The sequence below is a fragment of the Perca flavescens genome, chromosome 8 (assembly GCF_004354835.1).
Source record: "Perca flavescens isolate YP-PL-M2 chromosome 8, PFLA_1.0, whole genome shotgun sequence".
In the NCBI taxonomy this organism is placed as follows: Eukaryota; Metazoa; Chordata; class Actinopteri; order Perciformes; family Percidae; genus Perca; species Perca flavescens.
In genome coordinates this window covers 21,640,724-21,665,255 of record NC_041338.1, presented here as the reverse complement: position 1 = coordinate 21,665,255, position 24,532 = coordinate 21,640,724, and the positions used below count along the sequence as shown (strand labels likewise).

General features: G+C 39.2%; 2 protein-coding genes across 3 annotated transcripts; both read right to left on the bottom strand.

Moving 5' to 3' along the window:
• Positions 1-534: 534 nt before the first annotated feature.
• Positions 535-22,970, bottom strand: LOC114560045 (fatty acid desaturase 2). Of its 2 annotated transcripts, none has more exons than XM_028585186.1 (13): positions 22,918-22,970; positions 8,017-8,227; positions 7,029-7,139; positions 6,513-6,710; positions 6,335-6,436; positions 6,131-6,256; positions 5,976-6,036; positions 5,820-5,896; positions 4,158-4,255; positions 3,378-3,474; positions 3,212-3,291; positions 1,234-1,359; positions 535-984 (listed from the first exon to the last, which is right to left on the bottom strand). In XM_028585186.1, the coding sequence occupies exons 2-13, from the start codon at positions 8,224-8,226 to the stop codon at positions 933-935; spliced, it is 1,338 nt and encodes a 445-aa protein (XP_028440987.1). In that variant the 5' UTR covers position 8,227; positions 22,918-22,970; the 3' UTR covers positions 535-932. The 2 variants fall into 2 exon arrangements, with proteins under 2 accessions (XP_028440987.1, XP_028440988.1); XM_028585187.1 differs by lacking the exon at positions 22,918-22,970 and adding an exon at positions 11,281-11,579 and having other exon boundaries at positions 606-984; positions 8,017-8,240.
• fads2 (fatty acid desaturase 2) lies at positions 13,651-23,574 on the bottom strand. Its single transcript, XM_028585188.1, has 13 exons — positions 23,492-23,574; positions 22,707-22,952; positions 21,170-21,280; positions 20,654-20,851; positions 20,476-20,577; positions 20,272-20,397; positions 20,117-20,177; positions 19,961-20,037; positions 19,731-19,828; positions 19,339-19,435; positions 19,173-19,252; positions 14,418-14,543; positions 13,651-14,203 (listed from the first exon to the last, which is right to left on the bottom strand). The coding sequence occupies exons 2-13, from the start codon at positions 22,914-22,916 to the stop codon at positions 14,152-14,154; spliced, it is 1,338 nt and encodes a 445-aa protein (XP_028440989.1). The 5' UTR covers positions 22,917-22,952; positions 23,492-23,574; the 3' UTR covers positions 13,651-14,151.
• Positions 23,575-24,532: the final 958 nt, after the last annotated feature.

Below are 24,532 nucleotides of genomic sequence, written 5' to 3'. Positions count from 1 at the left end.
TATATTCTGACCAACTTAACTTTCTGCATTCATTGGCTGTGATAAATAAATATGTAGATGTTACCTAAATGTAGGCTAGGGTAAACATGAGCATATGCCCACAGATACACATAATAAAATGAAAGCAATCCTACATACAGTAATCGTTACTCCAAATCTTTTATTCCTTCCTACATCAGGTTATTATATTAAGACAGTATTTTTAAATAGCATTCTTTGGACAACGTATCTATAGAGAGAGGAATTAGATATAGTATGCTTTGTACTATGCTAAGCTAACTAGCGGCGGCGCTGCCGGTGTTGCACCGGACTAAAACAATGCATGCACAAAAAATGTGTTGGCCCACCTATCTACAGCTAGGGGAGACCGTGATAAGCCCTATTTCAACAAACGGTGGCGTATCCCTTTAAGTCATTGGTTACAGAAGAACTCATCAAGAGAAAAGTCTGGCCTAAGTAAATTCCCCCATGCAGCTTTGATGTGTCTAAAAGCTAACATTACAGTAACTTTTGTTGAACAGAGTAGAAATGAAGAAGAGGATATGTCACTTTTTATTTGTTAACATCTTGGTTTCTTGACTGGTTGTTGACATAAGTGTAGCTCTAATACAGTAACAAAACATGTGAGTGCAAAGATTTTGCAAACACAAGTTACAAATACCCTGGGGGCTAAGCACCCCCTGTCTTTAAATCCTAGTGACGTCCCTGACGCCATACTACTGTTGTTCAAGACACTGTAAGGCAAATCAGAGAAATCCTGTGAGCACTAAAAATCTGGCACAGAATCATAAAAAAACGGAACTATGACACCAACACTAAGAAAAGATAAATCCCACACCATTAACTGAATTATAGAACCAAACAGATATAATCAATGTATGATACAGAAGAGACAGCAGCCCTTGTAGGTACTGTGCAAAGAATAAAAGATGTCATTTATGCAGATATGCATCAAGCCAGAGGTCGCCTGAATGTCTCAGTGACCTAAAAAGAAAATAAGAACAAAAATACACACATATATCAGGCAAGCGGTTCATTATTAATCTTGTTCTGCAAGGGATTTATATTAAATTGTCTCCTCATTTTGTCTTCATTATTCAGTCAGTTGCACTTCAGGTTCATTCCTTTGTTTTGTCAGACTGAATAATGTCTTATTGTTTTCAACAACCTCACCTTGTCTAATCCTGGCAGTAAATAATACTATAATAATACTACTATTATTTTTGGACATACCTGAAAACATCAGCGAAGCCCTGCTGCAATGTTTTCACCTGGTAAGGAATCCCATGTTTCTCACACAGTGCGCGGACCAGCGGGGCCACCAGGTGGTAGTTGTGGCGCGGCATTGTTGGAAACAAACTCCAGAGACAAAAGAAACAGAAGGGGTCCATCAGCATAAAACATGTCTCAACAATTGTGTTTTAAATTTAAATAAATATTAATAATAATTCGAAGAAAATATTGTTCAGTACAGTGAAGCATGTTTCACAAACTACAGAACAGTTGTATCTTTTTCCTGTTTAGTCTTCCCTTTAAAGTTTGAGTTTGAGTTTATTGAATTCATGCTCACAGTTAACAACTGAATGAAAAGCAGAATTTACATCAGTTTAAAACAAAAAAAAAGTCTGGCCCTATAAATATAAATAAATGTTATTTATTGAAGGCTCTGAGAACCAATTTTCTCAATCACCTTCTTACTATGAGTGAAGGTGTCTGACATGAACACACTATTTTCTGCCAAAGTGAGAACTATTTTATTTAGATTTTCACATGAGTGATTTTCTGTATTTGTCCAGATGAAGCAGATTTGATTGATGCGTTTTTGAGTGTTAGACTCTTAATAAATTATAACAATGTTTTTTTCCCAAAAAAATTGGATTGATCCACACTTTGTCCTGCATACATTTCGAATGTAATTTGAAATCAAGGTTGTTAAAATCATCATAAAAGCATCTGCTATACTGTATGATGTTCATGCTGAGCCCGTCTCAAGTCGCTATTCTCTGGACTTGTGACTCGACTTGGACTCACGTGCTAACTTGGAGTACTTGAGTCGTGGACTCAAGTCCGATTTGAGTCGCTATTCTCTGGACTTGTGACTTGACTCAGACTCAAACTCAGGTAATGGTGACTCATCGGGCTCAAACACTCGGGGACTTAACTCCGAGTCGTCAGTTGGTGTGCTGAATAAAATATTGAAATTATTTTGAACATATTTCTCTAAAATTTAGATGGACATACCGTATCACTAAAAATGTTTGGATCTCCCCTGAAATAAAAATTTTCAGAGATGTTTGATGGACTTTTACTGCCTTTTGTATCTACAGAATTATTATTTCTCATATTAATTTCAGGAGCTTTGTGTCTGTTTTTTCCTACAAACTTTTGAACTGGTGAACACACGTTCTCCTTAAGGTGCTGACACACTAGGCCGATTATCGGGTTCGTGGGACAGTCTGGCGAGGTTAGTGACTCAAATCTGTTCGGTGTGTCCCGTGCCGTCGTCCGTCTGGGGGGCTGTCGGCGTTCATTTTGGCCGACCTGACATGTTCGGTCGGCGGCAGGGCCGTCGGGACTCACCTGGAAATGACGAGCGGGATGAGGTGACTAGAGTCTCTCAAAATCTGACAAAAATCTTTTAAACTGACCTTTGTCGATCTGAAATGAAGACAGATTCAGCAACTGCATGGCCTTTTTCTCGCTTAAAATGTTTTCAGAAACACGTTTCAGTGAACTATTTTAGTACAATATGAGATCGTATTCCGCCATGACAGTCTGGCTTTGAATTTCCGGGGAAACCAAATCCACGTGACTCGTTCGTCCTATCAGCTGTTTTTATTTCTTGGGAAACATCACAGAGTAGCGCCCAGTGGTTGCGCCATGTACTTCACTAGCAAACCAGTGCACGAGAAAACCGGAAGTGATGATGGTCAACATACCAGATAAAGGAGGGATGTTCCGTCACCGGCTGCCGTAAATTCCCAAAGAAGAAGAAGATGTTGCGCAATTTCCGGTTTTCATTTCTTGGGCGACAATACAGAGTAGCGCCGCCTGCTGTTATCAAGACGTATTACGTTTCTCAAGTTGGTGTCGGGTGAGTGTGTCCCACGGCAGTTTTTTGGACGCGACTGATCATATCGACGGGGTTTTCTGTCAACGGTCGGCCGTCAGCTAAATGTGTCTACACCTTTAGACTCAACCATTCACTCACTGGTGTTCGATTTGAAAGTTGAGGTGTCCGCTGAACCAGTCGTTGAAGAGGGACTGCTTTATGTTACAGGTGGCTTGTAACTAAAGTAGAGGACAAGACAAAAGATGAGGTTACACATGAGCAGCACAGTGGCTGACTGTGGACTGTTTCCTAATAAACCAGGTACCTGCATGGACAGCCAGTCCTGGTTCTTCTCGTGGTCGATGTCCATGGGCAGATGACTCATCTGAGTCACCCACACAAACCCGTGACTCTCCAAAATCCTGTCATTTATAACAAAACAACACCTTGATCTTTATAAAGGGTTTGTACATTGAAACTAATGTGGTTATTTAAATTAGTATGTAAGTAATTTATGATTGAACTTTTAGATTGCCAGATTCACTGATGTTAATCCCTCTCCATCATAACTTTTTCTATTCAGCTTTTTACTGTAAGTTGTAGTGATAATGACTGTGTATCCTTGTGTGAGAGAGCGATATGTGAAAGTGTGTGTGTGTGTGTGTGTGTGTGGTTTGATGGCAGTATACCAATATGGTTAGAGGTGTTGAAATTAATCAAATAATTGATGCTGGACAATGTTGCACCGATAATCGTCAGGCTCATAATCGATTACAATTTAATGTAGGCCTAACAACATTTCTGTTTACATGTTCTGTTATGTTTTGCACATTCAGGAACTGCCATGTGCTCAGTGCTGTAGTTTTATGTATCCAATTTATTTAGTATTAGAGCACTGCGGAATGTTTTGTTTTTGAAGCTTGAAAAGCTATGAATTAAATATCCTACATAGCTTTAATAGAAAAATTTATTTGACGCATCGTGATGCATTGTGATGCATCGAGATATCGAATTGAATTGAATCGCTGACATGATAATCATAATTGAATCAGTGAAGATTCACACCTCTAATTATGGAACTGTAAGTGTGTGTCATAGTTGTTACCTGATGAAGCTGATGAACACCACTGAGCCAAACAGGCCAAACATGGGTATAGAACAGCACAGGTAGCGCAGGTAGTAAGACAAAGCCCAAGCCAGATCCTTCACATGAAAGGAAGGTTAATATGACTCCCTGAAACTCATCTCTTATTTTTATTTAGCCTATAATGTGAAAATCTTAAAGGGGTGATAGAATGATTATATAGGGTATTTCACACTGTTCCTTAAGGTCTCCAAATAGGGTATGTAACATTGGTTGGGCTGAAAATGGCCCGGGTGCTGTTCTATGCGCCCTAATGCAACCTTGTGAAATAGCCCTGGATTGAAACGAGAGGTTTTTTTCCCTTATATGGTATGCTGATGAATATTTAGATGAGCTGCATGCTGATTGGTTTGTTTACGACGAGCGACACACACACACACACACACACACACACACACACACACACACACACACACAGAGAGCCCCACCCCTCTTTACAACGAGCTGAGCGAAGCTGCAGAGGCTACAGTGTTGCCAACTTAGCGACTTTGTCACTAGATTTTGCGACTTTTCAGACCCCTTTAGCAACTTTTTTTCGAAAAAGCGACTAGCAACAAATCTGGCGACTTTTTGTAGAGCACGAGCACGCAAAGGCAGTGGCGGTTCTACATTGAATTACACCCAGGGCGAAAAAAAAACAAAAAAAAAACACAAAATTGCAGAATTACTACATTATAGTGTATATTTATTTTAAGTTCTGATAACTTATCCTGTCATATTTTGTGTAGAATTGTGTTCATTGTCTTTTGAAAATGTTGGAGGTGGAGGTTGTGCAACTTAAAAAGTGTTTCCTGTTGTAATTGCAATAGTTAAATAACTGGATTCTCTTAAAGGAGAATTCCAGCCAATTTTTACGTTAATCTTGATCGCTATAAATATGCGTGTACTTTCGATTGAAAAAAACCCGACCCGAATCAGTGCAGGCAACATGGAGTAGCTGCAGCTACGTGTATGAGCTTCCACTGGGCTAAAACGGCAGTTGTCGGGGCAAGTGCCTTTGTGCCTCTTAACAGACATAAATGCAATTAAAATGTCTGTGCAACATGAACAGGGCCCTTACATGACAACAACATGCGTTTTCAACTCAGGCACCCGCCGGCTGTTACGTCAGACTGTGGAGCATCTGAACACTGACACAGTCGAACCAAATTTACAATTAGCCATAATCTTTCGTAAAACGGCCCATTTTTTTTTTTTTTTTTTTTTCTACATAGTTGATTTCTTGCATTAAAAAGTCTCAGAAGTGAATTTAGTAATGAAATAGCAGACAACCAATGTATAAAGTGTCTAAGATCTGCACAACCAACATTCAGAACACCAGCTGGTCTCAGACCAGTGGTTTGTATGTACATTTTGGGGGGTGACAAAGGTACAGACTAGAGCCAAATAAGGTACAGCCACCTGAGTTGGCGTCAACTACTGGCTTTGTGGAGATTCGCCCGTTTTCAGCGGCAGTTTCAAATTGTGAGATTTGCAGATGAAAGAGGTGTCAATGGGACTTTGAGGTTCTATGTATGCCTATTTTACCGTCGTAATTCAACTATGACAAGGTAAACTCGATTTTGCATTCTATCACCCCTTTCTGCAATAATAATCTGTTACACTCAGAAGATGGCATCTTACCACCCACTGACGGCGGGAAATCATGGTGTACATTATTTGAATGTTGAAGAAAACTGGAATGAGAAGCGGTGGTCCAACTAAAAGAGAGAAAAGAAAACAATTATTCCTGTGAAGTTTTCATAGTTTTACTCTTTTAAATGACTCCAAGAAACTTACTGAGAAAGAAGTACTTGTGTTGGTGGTGATAAGGCATATATTTGATCTTTTTTATGCCATACTGCAACAGAGAGAAATACAGAGTTAGAATTAGCAACTGGTGAAAGATTTAATACAGAATGTTTAAGAGCTGTTTTCGGAAATCAGTTACTTGCCTCCACTGGTTGAGTTTCTCCAACTACGAAGATGTGCAACATGTTGACATCAGGGTCCTTACTGAAGATGTTGGGTTTAGCGTGATGCTGGAAATGCCGGTGATTCCACCAGTTGGCAGACGCTCCCTGAAAAAACAACCTTTAATGTCTGTGCAAAATTTCAGAAATAAATATGATTATGATACGATTGAGAATACCAATTACCTTCAAATGACCAATGACAAACTTGTGCAACAAGTGATTCCAGCTGGACTTCTTGAAGACAGACAGGTGGCCAAAGTCATGCTGCAGCCATCCAGCCTGCAACTACAGAAGATGAAGAGAAACCGGCATTGACTTACAGTTCGTCAACAACAATAACAGATAATGATGTTCGAATCACCTGAGTGGTTGCTAGCATGACGGCGCTCAGAAAGGTCAGAGTCCAGCTAGTTCCCCAGACCCAGATGATCAGCCAGGCGAGGGCCTCCAGCAGAAGGATGTGACCCAGGTGGAGGCAGAAGAACAAAGGCCGAGCTCGAAACAGACCCTCGCTCTCCACCTGAGCACGTAAAGTATGGAAATCCTGTATGATGGTTGCCTGAGAGCAGAGAAGAAGACATAGACACGTCCTGTAAAGCTCAAAAGAATCAGAAACAAACAAGGCATTAAGGCAGTTTGAGTTATTTAACAGCATTTAACAGCTAAAGAAACATGAGTGTCCAGAATCTCAGATGTGCCTGAACACTGTAAGACTCATGAATAACATATCTGTAAATGGTCTGACCTACTCCTCTTTTCCTCAGGTGTTTCTGTACATGGGATCCATCCTGCCATGTTGTCCCACTTGACACTAAAGCTGCTACACGATTAATAAGATTAACAGATTTTTATTTGAGGAGTCTGAGACGGAGCTCACATTTTTGTTTCGGTCCTGGCTGGGCTCTGTCGCTGCCAGCTCTCCAACCTGCAGCGGCTTCAGAAACTTTTGCACAAACTTTAAATCTGGATGAAAAGCAGTGAATGCCTCCTGTAAAACAGAAATGAAGGATCCTGTCAGTGACGCAGTAATTTTAAGTAATAAAAATTGATCAGATGTGGAAGGAGCACTCAACCTTCTTGCTTTCTTCTGTGTTTAGAAGTACAGAAGTATTACAAAAAAATACCTAAGTGTCAAAAATAAAAGTAGTTTCTGCAGAAATATGGCTCCTGTGAATTATATATCATTAGATTTTTGATACTGATACATCAGCGTGTATGCAGCATTTTAATGCTGGTTGAGGTGAAGCTGTCTTTACTACTTCATATAATATTTGTAATTTAGTTCAGTGGTTCCCAACCTAGGGGCCAGGCCCCTTCAAAGGGTCATAAAATCAATCTGAGGGGTCGTGAGATGATTGCTGGGACACAGAAGAAGAAAAAAAACAAAGTTCTGCTATACAGATTTTTATTCAATTTCATACTTTTCTCTAATATTTTACTTTCTTTTGTAAAATATTGAATATTTTGACCTCTTTGGGACTCAAACAGTTATTTAAATGAAACCATTTGAAGTTTAGATGGAAAATGAAACAACAACTCAGGGACATCTGAAATGTAGGAATAGCTAAACACTGCTTCTTTTTTTAATGTGTCACAGGCCAAAGGGGCTGGAAACCACTGGCTTAATATTTAACAATGTGTTGGACTTTAAAGCATAGCATGTTTCTTATCTAAAATCTGAATCTAATCAATAACAACCCTGGCTGTCAGATAAATGTAGTAGGGTAAAAGTACATGTTCATCAGAAATGTGGTGGAGTAGAATTAGCAAGTATACATGAAATGGAAATACTCAAGTAAAGTAGACCTACCTCAAAGGTTATATTTATATTCAAGATAATAATTAAAATAATTAAAACAATATACCGTGGCATTCTCTCCAGCATAGTGGCTGATGACTCGAATCCCTCCTGGGTGTCTTTTGGCCCACTGTGTGATGTTGTAAACCTTTCGATCTATCACCAGCCACTGGTCATTCCGGTTGCAGTGGCTTTGCACCTCCTCCCAGGTGTAGACACCAGCAGCTCGCCCGCTGATCGGCTCTTCTGGCTCCGTTAGCTGGCCTCCACCTCCCATCCTCACTGCTGTCTCTGTTCAATACGTCGCAGTTCATGCGGTTATTGTGTAAAATAGGACATAAAACAGACACATCAAACCACAGACTGTCGCCTTGATCGCCTGTATATTGATTAGTTGGACAAAAATCGCAGATAGCGGGCGGCAGGCAGTAGCCTATAGGCCCAATAACTGCTCTTTAATGTTTTTAACTGCTCTTTAATGTTTTATGTAAAGCACTTTGAATTGCCCTGTTGCTGAAATGTGCTATATAAATAAAGCTGCCTTGCCTTGCCTTGCCACTAGGAAGATTAAAAATAGTTCACACTTACAGTGTCCAGATTTTGGCTACTCTCCCCGGGTTTCAGTCACATTAACACGCCAGTTCACTTTATTTGCTCTTGTTCCGTTCAGACCCATGTTATATAGTAATCATCCCAAAAAATCATCCAATTGTCTTCCTTAAAATGTTCACAGACTCATTCACCCACTCATACAGTACAAATTCCGATCATTCGAGGGTTTCTGGGCCAATCGGTGTACAGTATATCCTGGACCACTGGCTGATGTGTAATAGGCTCAACAAGCAGCTCATCTGAATATCACACAGTCTCTGTGCACTCACACAGAAACAGTCACCTCTACAGAATCCTACATTAGACTATATCTTTTTACATTATAATGCACCGTGTGTTACAATATTCTATCCATCTATCTATCTATCTATCTATCTATGGTGGAAGTTTAATCTTTTATCTATCTATTTTGCAAATGTTGCAAAGTAGGCTACTTTTCTCTACTTTGATGTAAGCATGGGCAGAGGCGATTCTAGGATCACACCTTTAGGGGGACTCAGCCCACACACACACACACACACACACACACACACACACACACACACACACACACACACACACACAAAACCTGACACTTCATAGGTCACAGTAATAATGACCAATTTGACACAATGTTCTAACATTCAGCAGTTTTAGTTGCTTATGTTTACATTTTTGGTTCTAATCTGTGCCATGAAATTACCAACTTCTTCTCTGGGGACTACCAACCTTAAACTTCACAACCGCACTCCTGCTCTCCCTCTGACAGAGCGAGACTCGGCCAAAGCCACAACCACCTCCGATTGGCCAAAACTATGTTTCTGTTAACCCTATCCTTGACTGGGTTACTACTGCTGTACACAGGGAACATACTACTACTACTACTGCTGTACACAGGGAACATACTACTACTAATGGGTTACAGGTGCATAACATCGGCGACAGCCACACAGGATATTAAACTTGTTTCAAGCCCTTTGAACCTGTAATTGTTTATCCTCTGTTACTAACAGACAAGTTCGCAAACTCTAACTTGAAGCACTAAAATTCATTTAATTTTTAGTTTTTTATTATTATAATTTCTAGGGGGCTGACATTAAATTTAGGGGGGGCTTGAGCCCTGCTATAAAGGGTCTAAAATTGCCAATGAGCATGGGCGTAGCACACAATTCTGGACCCTGTTCATTAGGCTTTCTCAATCCACGGTCATTCATTCTAGTATTTTGTGGGCCCTGACTCAGTCCCCCCTTCTCCACCCCCCTTGTTGTAAAACATGAACATGAGCAGTTGCTAAATGTACAAATAAGTGCTAATTTATGGTTCATAATGTTTTGGGTTTCTTACATTTAACTGCTAAACATTTGCATAAACTTTGCAAGAAAAAGACAAATATTGGCCAATTTTAGAATATTTGGGGGGACAACATACTTTTACAGATATAAATAAAAATCTTAAATGCCATAAAATGACGTCCCACGGCTGTCGTTTCCAGCGCGAAGGCCCTGCAAGCGAAAGCCCTTGTGGCGCTTGGTCGTGCACCTCTGAATTTTTGTAACTATGCGCCCAACGCGGTCGGCTGGGAAGAACAGGTTCGTCTGTACAAACATCTGTGTTATTCTCCATGTACAGAACACAGGGAGTTAAACAGAATAAAATATGTGTTTAGAGAGAGACACACCACACTGGGAGAAGAAGAAACATTTGGCTGGAGAGTGTGGAAAAACATCGTTTTAGCCAAGCTAAAAAACGGCTTCATGTAAAGAGTATTCTTCAGTGTTAAAGGCAGACAGTCATTTCGATTTGGAGATAAACAACAGTCACGTTAATTATTAGAGTAGATAAATGTAATGTTGGTCTGTAATGTAAGTCTGTGGTTTAAAGGGCAACTATTATATAGCATTTTGAGGATTATACTTGCATTTTGTGTTTGTACTAGAACATTTTTACATGCTTTAATGTTTAAAAAAAACCTTTGATTTTTCTCATACTGCCCATGGCTGCTGCACCTTTATTCACATAATTTAGTTTAGGCTATGCATTAGTGTCTAGACCTGCCAACACATGCCTGTTGTTAGAAGAAAACCAAACACCACAATTTTTTAGCCTTGTAGACCAGTGGTTCCCAACCTTTTTTCCTTGGCGCCCCCCCTACTTATGTCTAAGAAAAGCTGAGGTAACTCTTGAGATAGAGCCTTACTTTCTTTTTTGATACAAAGGAGTTATCAGCACTTTTACGTTTCTCCGCCATGTTTCATTCATAAAATAGTGATGCCGTGGCGGCAGGAAAAAATGAGGATGATAGCAGCTAGCAGCTGACCTGATGACAGCAAGGGTCACAGGTTAAGAGGTCCCGGAGGTTTGGCCTACTAAGTAGCCTGCCTACAATTTTAAGCGATAACAAAAATATATAGTTTTTATTAGGGATGGGCATTCGATTAAATGTTCTTAGTCGATCATCGGGAGAATTAACGATCGAGTTAAACTGAAGGTTATAGATATAGATTATAGATATGCGCTGCCGTGCGGTGCTCTGAAGCAGCAGGACCTGCAGCTGCGAGCTGGCGTTCTTAAACAGAGACCCTCGTTTGTTCCAAAATAATAAATAAAAAGAATCATGTTAAATAATAACTTAACCAAAAACATAATAATACTTAGATCTGACAGGTTTGTCAAAATGTAACTCAACACTATCCAAGGCACGGACAAAGCCTAATAAAAAATAACCAGTAGGCTAACTCACATACAACTTCTGCACCAGCATACTGATTTGTGTTGAGAAAGATAAGCATGTTGCTGATCTGGGGTCAGACGCGACCGCTACCTGGTGACCGTCAGTCCAGCCGGCCAAAACACCCACGTTGCCGGGATGCACGCCGCGCTAACTTGGCCAGCCCGGGGAACCTTATTCCGTTCTTCGTAGTGAGTTTCTATGGTTTCTACCAGTCTGGTGATGGTACGTCGTGATGAAATGTGATATGCTGGTTCCAGTATCCATCTCAGTGAACTTGCTAAGTAGCCTGCCTACAAGTTTAACAAGCTACACACAACGGCACGAATGAAGTAAAAGAAAAATAACAGGAGTGATACGGTTCATTGACGTATGGCACTCGAGTCTCCCGGTTCAGTGACACGAGTCGGGTTCATTAACCGGCTCTTCGGTCAATTCGTCAACACTACACTACGCAACGCAACCAGCATTAGTTTAATCGATAACAAATTAACGTGATCGACGAAATTCTTAATAATCAATTATTGATCGTCGAGTAATCATGCCCATCCCTAGTGGGGACTGATATTGTTTTTAATACTACAGTGAGGCTATATTAATGGCAAAGAATAGAGAGATTTGGATAGCTAACTAGGTTAGCTTCTTGAATTTCACTCGTTCTCTCTAGCTAGACTATTGTTTTCCATAGCCAGTTAAAATATCCCTTTATCTTTACCTCAGTTAAATATAGCTAAAGTTAGGCAAGTAAAAGTAATTTACAACAACTTAGAGTTTCACTCTGTATCACTCACTGTATGTGCAGTAGCAAGTTCAGACCAAAGAATCGTGACGATATACAGCAGATGAATGTCCTTACACTACAATGATGTAAATATAAACTTGGTGACAGACCTATCTATGAGACTGTTATAAACTCAGATCTTAAACTGTAAAATAATTCATTACCTGTGATATTATTTATCAAATGTATAATTGACTTTGTTTATGAGGCTGTTTTTTGAGGGTCTAAAGCAAACAGAAACACATTACATAGTAGGCCTACACACAGTACAAATACAGTAGGATTCATGCAATGACTTCTGACTCTGCAAAGTGGTTTAAAGAAATATGAAGAGGACAAAAAAGTGCCACAAAGAGAAACTTTTTCGATCTCTCAGTCAAAGATTATTTCAGCCTGGATAGAGTTCAGTTTTTTTTTTTTATTGATGCTTCTCGTCATCTCTCCCTCCTGGTTTTCTCCTCACCTTTAAAGTGACAAGTTTCTGCCAACTCTTCCTTATTGTTTTTTATTCATTATTTTCATGTCAATTCATTATCCATGTAGAGACTTGTTGACTTATTTATTCATAAGCTAAATATATTAACACAAAACAGTTTTTGGAGTACATTTGTATTAATTATGCTTATTTCCACAACAGCTGACAGGATTGTTTACGGTGTGTAGACTTGGATAAGAAAAGTCTGTTGCCATTGCTTTTTCAACTTTATGTCTAAACAGTGCAGTTATTGAAAGGTCCGAGGTGGCTTCTTTTCCAGCTAATGGCCTTTGTCTCTTTGTATTCTACGCTTTGTAATAGGGGAATCCTTGGACAATATTTTTGAAAAAGTGGAATCTTGTGTTTGCTTTACTGAAGACCAACGGAGAGATCATGAAACAGCGGCAGGAGAGGATCGACTCTGGCAGCTTTGCTAACTCACTGCAGCAGCTTCTTCAATCAATCTATTGTTAATTAGGACCTGCAGTAGAACATAAGGAATGGTTGTATACACACAACATGCATGTAATGTAGATATTTGTACGAGCAGTGTGGTTAATGTTTATGCTCATTGTCAATATTGCAGCTGGTTACTGAATGACTTAAATAAGTAGATCTTAGCTATTGCATATCTAAATATGTGCCAGGGTGTTTGACACATTTTCTGATAGGCTATCTAGCCAATTTTTTCATTTAGCTGTTTACAAGTAAAATAAATAATAAAACATGCTCTATGTCAGAAGTAGTCTAATGCTGGTTGGTAACTGCAGATCAGCAGTCGGTATTAATATAAATAATGTTGCTGTTTATAATCAGAATTCAGACATTCTGACAAGAGAAACTGTCAATAATCCTGCATGAAGTTATTGTGAATAACAGTGAGATGCTGTCATTAATGCGTATGAGACTGATCTATGCAGCATGATATTTTGCAGTGCAAACGGCACAGACACACAGGAATAATAAGGAATATATAAGACTATGTTGTTCTAATATAAATAATTAAATGAAGATGTAGACAAAACATTCAATTACAAATATTATGGGACACGCTGTTTTAAAAAAATTTAATAAAAAATAAACTTAAATGTAAATATTTGATATCACTTCTTTTTTTGTACATAATTCTTGTATTTGTCACTGGATTAAAATACCAGAGGTAGAGAAACAGTCAGTACAGTTCCTTTATTTCATACTGTAAAATCAGAATAAGAGTTGCAAGTAAAGAAGGAAGTTAAATTAATTACAGTAACTTTAAATAATCCTCAATTACACTGGATTTTGTCACTTGTCCACGTAATTGTCATATTTTACTGTTCAAACTGTATCACATGATTGATAATGAAAAAACATCACTTTAAATACCTGACAATCACTTTTCACAATTGTATATATAACGCCATACTACTGTTGTTCAAGACACTGTAAGGCAAATCAAAGAAATCCTGTGACCACTAAAAATCTGGCACAGAATCAGAAAAAACTGAACTATGACACCAACACTAAGAAAAGATAAATCCCACACTATTAACTGGATTATAAAACCAAACAGATACAATCAATGTATAATGCAGATGAGAGGAAAACACATCAGTCCTTGTAGGTACTGTGCAAAGAATAAAAGATGTCATTTATGCAGATATGCATCAAGCCAGAGGTCGCCTGAGTGTTTCAGTGACCTAAAAAGTAAATAAGAAAAAAAATACACACATATATCAGGCAAGCAGTTCATTATTAATCTCATTCTGCAAGGGATTTATATTAAATTGTCTCCTCAGGTTCATTCCTTTGTTTTGTCAGACTGAATAATGTTATTTTTTTCGACAACCTCACCTTGTCTAATCCTGGCAGTAAATAATACTATAATAATAATACTATTATTTTTGGACTTACCTGAAAACATCAGCGAAGCCCTGCTGCAATGTTTTCACCTGGTAAGGAATCCCATGTTTCTCACACAGTGCGCGGACCAGCGGGGCCACCAGGTGGTAGTTGTGGCGCGGCATTGTTGGAAACAAACTCCAGAGACAAAAGAAACAGAAGGGGTCCATCAGCATAAAACATGTCTCAACAATTGTGTTTTTAAAATTTAAATAAATAATAACAATTCAAAGAAAATACTGTTCAGTACAGTGAAGCATGTTTCACCAAAAAAAAAAATACAGATTGTTTGCTGTATTTTTTTTAAAGACTTTTTACAACAACACAGAAATGGCAATTCAATCACACCACTTTCATTTCACTGGAAATAAAAAAAATATTTTAATTTATGTTTTTAGAAACAAATACAGTTGTATCTTTTTCCTGTTTAGTCTTCCCTTTAAAGTTTGAGTTTGAGTTTGTTGAATTCATGCTCACAGTTAACAACTGAATGAAAATCAGAATTTACATCAGTTTAAAACATAAAAAAAGTCTGGCCCTATAAATATAAATAAATGTTATTTATTGAAGGCTCTGAGAACCAATTTTCTCAATCACCTTCTTACTAAGAGTGAAGGTGTCATGAACACACTATTTTCTTAAAGGTACACTGTGTAGTGTTTTAATCAATCAATCAATCAAAATGTATTTATATAGCACTTTACAAAACCAGCAGGTATCCAAAGTGCTTAACATCAGAAACACATACACCAGAATACAATAGAAAGAATGAACATAGAAAACAGTAAAATCAGAAAAGGTTACACAGAAACAAAAGAATGAAATTGTCACACCACTGCTATGTATCAAAGGCCAGACAGAACAGATACTTTTTGAGTTTGGACCTAAAAAGAGCTACATCTGTGATAGTGCGAATATCAAGGGGTAATTTGTTCCAGAGTCTCGGGGCAGCAACTGCAAAAGCCTGATCACCCCAACATTTATACCTTGACCTAGGCACTTCTAAAACTCGCTGATTTGAAGAACGCAATGACCGGTTGTGCTCCCGCAAAGTTAAAATTTCAGACAAATACTCCGGGGCCAGACCATTTAAGGCCTTAAAAGCAAACAACAAAATCTTAAAATCTATTCTAAAACGCACAGGAAGCCAATGTAGAGTGTGGAGAACGGGAGTAATATGTGCACGTCTAGGTGTATTTGTTAAAAAGCGAGCAGCAGCATTTTGTACAAGTTGAAGACGTGAGATGGAGGTTTGATTCAGACCAATATAAAGAGCATTACAGTAATCCAATCTTGAACTGATAAGAGCATGAATCGCCTTTTCTAGATCATGCCTGTTCAGGAAAGGCTTAACTTTAGCCAGGAGACGAAGCTGGAAAAAGCTCATTCTAACAACATTACTGATCTGTTTGTCAAATTTCATGCTGCAATCAAAAGTAACCCCCAAGTTTTTGACAGATGACCTAATGTAGGATGCCAGAGCTCCCAGATTCAAAGCTGGACCATCTTGCGTGGCTGAAGCACTGAAAATAATACACTCCGTTTTATCTTCATTCAATTTAAGAAAGTTTTCTGAAAGCCACAACTTAATATCAGCGATACAACTAAGCAGGGAATGTAGTGCAACACTGTCATTAGCTTTCATAGGCAAATAGATTTGCAAATCATCTGCGTAACAATGAAATGACAGGTTATGCTTTCCTATAATAGCCCCTAAAGGCAACATGTATAAAGAAAACAAAATGGGGCCAAGAATTGAGCCATGGAATACCCCACAAGAGAGAGGAGCAGCTGATGAGGAGAGGTCCCCAATCATGACAGAAAAGCTTTCTATTTAGCTTCTATTTCAAATAGGAGCTAAACCATTTAAGTGCCGAGCCTCTGATGCCTACACAATGTTCAAGGCGAGAGAGGAGGACTGCATGGTCCACTGTGTCAAAAGCTGCTGTGAGGTCTAAAAGCACTAAAACAGTAGGATTCCCGGCATCTACTGACAAGGCAATATCATTATGTACTCTCAACAGTGCAGACTCAGTACTGTGACGTGATCTAAAACCAGATTGAAATTTTTCAAACACAGAGTTCTGCTGTAAAAAGGCTTGTAACTGTGTAAAAATAACTTTTTCCAAAACCTTTGACAGAAAAGGCAGATGAGAGACTGGTCTAAAATTGGACAACATTGTGGGGTCAAGATTAGGCTTCTTAAGAAGAGGCCTGACCACAGCATGTTTAAAGGCAGCTGGGACAGAGCCTAAACTAAGACAAGAATTTAAAAAAGTAAGAAGACTCAACCCAATGGTGCAATTAAAAACCTCCTTCACCATTCTGGCGGGAACAATGTCTAAGGGACAGTTGGTAGGTTTCATGTGTTGTACCACCTCACTAAGTAACGTCAGAGAAACTGGCTTAAATTCCTCGAACACAGCTGAGTGTGCAGGAGAAGCAGGTACAAACAACTTAAAATTAGCACTATATCTGTTATAAGTATTTTATTAGCTAATAATATATAAATATGTCCTCATTTGTCTAAAATTACTTCTGCCAATGATCTGACTTATCCTCGTAAGTGAAGAATTTCTTTCTTTCTAATCTGTATTTACATTGGACGGGCAAGTCGAAGGAGGCTTCCACGTTGTTCCGCCATTTTGAAAAACTATAATCATTGAGAGGGACATAAAGCCCTAGCCTACCTGTCTACCTAATCCACAACGCGTTTTCGTTCAGAGCCAGCGCCACGTGACGGAAACCAGCTGAAATGGAGAAGGAGATCAGTGAGAGGTGCTTGTCACTGCCCCGGGAAATTTGAAAGCCTGCACTGCACTTTAGTTCATAATTAAGGATCATACTTATGCCGAGCCACAGGAGAAGGAATCCTCGTCGCCAAAAAAGCATAAAATGGAATTATAGCTAATGGCTACCGTAGATGCAACACGCATTTGAAAAAGCAAGGTGCTAGAGAGCACTATTCGTTTGAATGCAAAATACAATTTCACCGCTAGATGGGAGAAATTCCTACACAGTGTACCTTTAAGTGAGAACTATTTTATTTAGATTTTCTGTATTTGTCCAGATGAAGCAGATTTGATTGATGAATGAGTGTTAAACTCCTAATAAATAATAACTAACTAATCTTTTTTTCCAAAATATTTGGATTGATCCACACTTTGTCCTGCATACATTTCGAATGTAATGGGAAATTTGAAACCAAGGTTGTTAAAATCATCTGCTATACTGTATGATGTTCATCCTGAGCCCGTCTCGAGTCGCTACTCTCTGGACTTACTCGACATGGACTCACGTGCTAATGACTTGGACTTATACTCTGACTCAAGGATTTATGAAATCGGACTTGAGCATTAAAGAAATAGGACTCGGAAGTTTGATGAAGTTTCTGACTACTTTTATGTCTATAGGCAGTGATGGAGTACAAACTGGATCCTTGATTTTTTAAGTGACAGAACTCAGAGAGTGAGGGTGAATGGATGCATTTCAGGAGAATTAAGCTCATCTACAGGGTCCCCTCAGGGCTGTGTCCTTTCTCCGCTACTCTATATTCTCTATACTAATGACTGCCGCAGCTGTTAAGACATCAGATTAATTTTAAAGTTTGCAGACGACTCTGTCATAGTCAGTCTTCTTCATGCTGGTGAAAACAGCCATGGTCCTGTTGTTGATGAGTTCATACAGTGTTGTGACAGTATATTACTTCAACTGAATGTAACAAAAACTAACGACATCAGCACTGATTATAGGCACAAGCCATCAACCCCTGAGAGTAGTATCATCAAGGGACAGGTGGTAGACTTTGTCCCTTGATAGGGGTGGTAGACTTTGTAATCTACCACCCCATCTCCTTTTTTTGTATGACTATGTTGTTTTTCATGTATTGTACCTTGCAGAAAAATCAATTGCCCTCCGGGGACAAAAATAAAGTTGAAAGTTGAAGTTGAGTCCTGGACTTAAGTCCAATTTGAGTTGCTATCCTCTGGATTTGTGACTCGACTCAAACTCAGGCAATGGTGACTCATCGGGCTTGAACACTGGGGACTAGAGACTTAAAGGTCATAATATGTAATATATTTAGTGTAATAAATCCAAAAATGACCCCAATGTGTCATCAGATATTAAGATAACATGCTAAGTTGAAATATTATCTTTAGTGACAACAATGCTAATGCCAGTATTTTCTCCTTTTAAAATTTCCGTTCTGTGACAGAATTTCTGTTTGTGTTTTGGCCTGTGTGTTGTTATCAACTGCCTAGTTTGACAGCCAGATATACCTGTAAAAACGTAAACAGTTAGCTAGTAGTTAGGTAGTACAGCCATGAAAGCAGCAAACAAACAAACAGGATCAACGGATAGATTCTACCCGACCTAAAAAAAAACAGCATGTTTCTAACAGTTGCGTGACCAGAGACCAGTGGTGTAGTCTATGTGATACGCAGCCAGTAAAGTGATCCTGATTGGTCCTGGCTAATGCCGCCACGCTAACCCTGCTAACTGCTAACGTTACCGGAGGACCAGGCAAGCGGGCCACGGCTGTTTACAACGTGTAGCCTGTTCAACGGCCGTAGCCGACAACGGTGAGTTATTTTAAGCCAAGAGAGGGGGGCTGTAAATCGGAAAGAGGGGACCGTGAGTTTGCAGTGTGTTTAGTGATTGTTGATGCTAAGCCAATAAAGTGTGTTCGGGTGGAGAATATTAACTTTTGAACTGGTGAAAACATGTTACTTAGAAGTTCCTCCTTAGACTCAACCATTCACTCACTGGTGTTCGATTTGAAAGTTGAGGTGTCCGCTGAACCAGTCGTTGAAGAGGGACTGCTTTATGTTACAGGTGGCTTGTAACTAAAGTAGAGGACAAGACAAAAGATGAGGTTACACATGAGCAGCTCAGTGGCTGACTGTGGACTGTTTCCTAATAAACCAGGTACCTGCATGGACAGCCAGTCCTGGTTCTTCTCGTGGTCGATGTCCATGGGCAGATGACTCATCTGAGTCACCCACACAAACCCGTGACTCTCCAAAAACCTGTCATTTATAACAAAACAACACCTTGATCGTTATAAAGGGTTTGTACATTGAAACTAATGTGGTTATTTAAGTTAGTATGTAAGTAATTTATGATTGAACTTTTAGATTGCCAGATTCACTGATGTTAATCCCTCTCCATCATAACTTTTTCTATTCAGCTCTTTACTGTAATAATGACTGCGTATCCTTGTGTGAGATAGCAATATGTGTGTGTGTGTGTGTGTGTGTGTGTGTGTGTGTGTGTTGGACAGTATACCATTATTGTACTATAAGTGTGTGTCAGGGTTGTTACCTGATGAAGCTGATGAACACCACTGAGCCAAACAGGCCAAACATGGGTATAGAACAGCACAGGTAGCGCAGGTAGTAAGACAAAGACCAAGCCAGATCCTTCACAAGAAAGGAAGGATAATTTGACTCCCTGACACTCATCTTATTATCTTATATTTTTACTTAGTCTACATGTGACCTGACAAATCTTAATATAATCTGCACTGTAACACTCAGAAGATGGCATCTTACCACCCAGTCACGGCGGGAAATCATGGTGTGTATTATTTGAATGTGGAAGTAAACTGGAATGAGAAGCGGTGGGCCAACTAAAAGAGGGAAAAGAAAACAATTATTCCTGTGAAGTTTTCATAGTTTCACTCTTTTAAATGACTCCAAGAAACTTACCGAGAAAGAAGTACTTGTGTTGGTGGTGATAAGGCATATATTTGATCTTTTTTATGCCATACTGCAACAGAGAGAAATACAGAGTTAGAATTAGCAGCTGGTGAAAGATTTAATACTGTATGTTTAAGAGCTGTTTTCGGAAATCAGTTACTTGCCTCCACTGGTTGAGTTTCTCCAACTACGAAGACGTGCAACATGTTGACATCAGGGTCCTTACTGAAGATGTTGGGTTTAGCGTGATGCTGGAAATGCCGGTGATTCCACCAGTTGGCAGACGCTCCCTGAAAAAACAACCTTTAATGTCTGTGCAAAATTTCAGAAATAAATATGATTATGATACAATTGAGAATACCAATTACCTTTAAATGACCAATGACAAACTTGTGCAACAAGTGATTCCAGCTGGACTTCTTGAAGACAGACAGGTGGCCAAAGTCATGCTGCAGCCATCCAGCCTGCAACTACAGAAGATGAAGAGAAACCGGCATTGACTTACAGTTCGTCAACAACAATAACAGATAATGATGTTCGAATCACCTGAGTGGTTGCTAGCATGACGGCGCTCAGAAAGGTCAGAGTCCAGCTAGTTCCCCAGACCCAGATGATCAGCCAGGCGAGGGCCTCCAGCAGAAGGATGTGACCCAGGTGGAGGCAGAAGAACAAAGGCCGAGCTCGAAACAGACCCTCGCTCTCCACCTGAGCACGTAAAGTATGGAAATCCTGTATGATGGTTGCCTGAGAGCAGAGAAGAAGACATAGACACGTCCTGTAAAGCTCAAAAGAATCAGAAAAAAACAAGGCATTAAGGCAGTTTGAGTTATTTAACAGCATTTAACAGCTAAAGAAACATGAGTGTCCAGAATCTCAGATGTGCCTGAACACTGTAAGACTCATGAATAACATATCTGTAAATGGTCTGACCTACTCCTCTTTTCCTCAGGTGTTTCTGTACATGGGATCCATCCTGCCATGTTGTCCCACTTGACACTAAAGCTGCTAAACAATTAATAAGATTAACAGATTTTTATTTGAGGAGTCTGAGACGGAGCTCACATTTTTGTTTCGGTCCTGGCTGGGCTCTGTCGCTGCCAGCTCTCCAACCTGCAGCGGCTTCAGAAACTTTTGCACAAACTTTAAATCTGGATGAAAAGCAGTGAATGCCTCCTGTAAAACAGAAATGAAGGATCCTGTCAGTGACGCAGTAAATTAAAAAATAATAAACATTTATCAGATGTGGAAGGACCACTCAACCACTTTACTTAAGTGAAAGTACAGAAGTATTATAACAAAAAGTGTCATAAGTAAAAGTACTGTTTATACAGAAATATGGCTCCTGTGAATGATATATTATCAGGTTTTTGATACTGATGCATCAGCGTGTATGCAGCATTTTAATGCTGGTTGAGGTGAAGCTGGCTTTACTACTTCATATAATGTTGGTAGTTTAGTTCAGTGGTTCCCAACCTAGGGCCCAGGCCCCTTCAAAGGGTCACAATCAATCTGAGGGGTCGTGAGATGATTGCTGGGACACAGAAGAAGAAAAAAATCTGCTTCACAGATTTGTATTCAATTTCAGACTTTTCTCAAATATATGATTGATGATTTTCTTTTGTAAAATATTGGATAATTTGACCTTTTTGAGGCTCAAAATGTTATTTAAATGAAACCATTTCAAAAGTTTAGATGGAAAATGAATTAAGAATAGCACCTGCAATGCAGGAGCTAATGAGGATCCTAAATAAACAGACAAACAAACTCAGACATCTAAAACGTGGTGGTGATGGCGCAGTGGGTATGACACAAGCCTTTGGTGTGGGAGATCTGGGTTGCAGTTATTGACTATTTTTGACTTTAACATTCTTCAAACCTGTATATTTGTGTTTAAAATAAAATATAAAAAAAAACAGATTTACCTTATAGTTTTAGATATTATGTTGCAAACAATTCACATTTCCATTATTATCCAACTAGACAGGCTGAGAATCTTCATATTCCCTTGTACAAAAATCCTGGAGTTATTTTGTGGAATGAAAATTTACATTTAATGGATTCCTCTGTCATTATCTAGGTATAAAAATAGCCTTAGAAATGCCCTGCTGTGTAAACCATGTGATTTTGGAAAAAAGATAATGAACTGTTGTTTTTATTGTAAACATGAGAATTATTTCTATTTCTCTGCATGTTTTTTTATAACATCTTTATGATCTTTTTTGCACACTAACACTTAAGTGTACTTTTGATTTTGTACATCTACATTTGCGTTTGTACTTTGGTTGTGTTTTTCATATAAGCTGCTACAGGTTTCTACCACACCCTCCCATGTATTTTTGTATTTCTTCAATGTAATTAGTTTTTTATGTTCTGTGAAACAAATAAACTAAACTAAACTTGTAAAATCTGAATCTAATCAATAACTACCCTGGCTGTCAGATAAATGTAGTAGGATAAAAGTACAACATGTTCCTCAGAAATAGGGTGGAGTAGAAGTATCAAGTATACATGAAATGGAAATACTCAAATAAAGTAGGCCTACCTCAGAAGTTATATTGCAACATTATTCAAGAAAATAATAATAATTAAAACAATATACCGTGGCATCCTCTCCAGCATAGTGGCTGATGACTCGAATCCCTCCTGGGTGTCTTTTGGCCCACTGTGTGATGTTGTAAACCTTTCGATCTATCACCAGCCACTGGTCATTCCGGTTGCAGTGGCTTTGCACCTCCTCCCAGGTGTAGACACCAGCAGCTCGCCCACTGATCGGCTCTTCTGGCTCCGTTAGCTGGCCTCCACCTCCCATCCTCACTGCTGTCTCTGGCCTGGGTCCACCTGCACACTAAAGGGCCAGTCAGCAACAAACTTTGACACCTGGATGTAAAAGCAAAAAGAAGGTGTGGTCAATGCCTCTCTAACAGTGTGCAGTCACAGACTGTGCAGAGGGAGCAGCAATCCACTGACTGATTGTTGTAACACAAGTGAAGTCAGACAAAGAGCAGAGCAACATCTTCACTAATAATTGATGATGAAATCCGACAACAAGGGGGCTGTTGGTGAAGCAGGGCAGATTTCCACATGTGAGCATCATTTGTCTGTATCGACATACACCTTCGATAATGGAAAGCATCTATATTTAGCTTGCAAGTGCGTTTTGTGCGACGATTTTTTTTTACAGCAGCACATAAGCAATACGTCGCAGTGTATGCGGTTATTGTGTAAAATAGGACATAAAACAGACACATCAAACCACAGACCGTCTATCGATCAACGTTAATCGCCTGTATATTGATGAGTTGGACAAAAATCGTATCCTAGATAGCGGGCGGCAGGCAGTATCCTATAGGCCCACTAGGAAGATTAAAAATAGTTCACACTTACAGTATCCAGATTTTGGCTACTCTCCCCGGGTTTCAGTCACATTAACACGCCAGCTCACTTTATTTGCTCTTGTTCCGTTTAGACCCATTTTAAATAGTAATCATCCCAAAAAATCATTCTTTTGTCTTGCCTAAAATGTTCACGGACTCATTCACCCACTCATTCAGTACAAATTCCGAGCCGATCATTCGAGGGTTTCTGGGCCAATCGGTGTACAGTATATCCTGGACCACTGGCTGATGTGTAATAGGCTCAACAAGCAGCTCGTCTGAATATCACACAGTCTCTGTGCACTCACACGGAAACAGTCACCTCTATTAGACTAGCCTATATATTTTTACATTATAATGCATTGTGTTACAATATTCTATCTATCTATCTATGGTGGAAGATTAATCTTTTATTTATTTATTTTGCAAATGTTGCAAAGTAGGTGACTACTTTTCTCTACTTTGATGTATAAGCACCTATAGGCGTAGCACACAATTCTGGACACTGTTCATTAGGCATTCTCAATGAGCCCCTCCCCGCATCCACGGTCATTCATTCTAGTATTTTGTGGGCCCTGACTCAGTCCCCCCTTCTCCCCCGAGTCCGACGGACGCCCCTGGTTGTAAAATATGAACATGAGCAGTTGTTAAATGTGCAAATAAGTGCTAATTTATGGTTCATAATGTTTTGGGTTTCTTTAACTGCTAAACATATGCAAAAACTTAGCACGAAAACGACAAATATTGGCTAATTCCAGCATATTAGTGGGGACAACATACTTTTATATATTAATAAGAATCTTTAATGCATTTTCTTGTGTCAGAGCATTCATGATCTTCTTAAAATGTTTGACTCCAACAGAACTAGTGACCAGTTAACATAGCCAGCACAGTCAGCAGTAATATAACTGTATTTAAGCACATGGCGGTTGCCATGTCCTGAACTCATAAATGTTTTTTACATCCTGACAAAAGGAGACTGGTAAGTTTAGTGTGATATATTATTATTACGTAATTGTTAACAACATATTATGAAATGAATGTGTTGCAG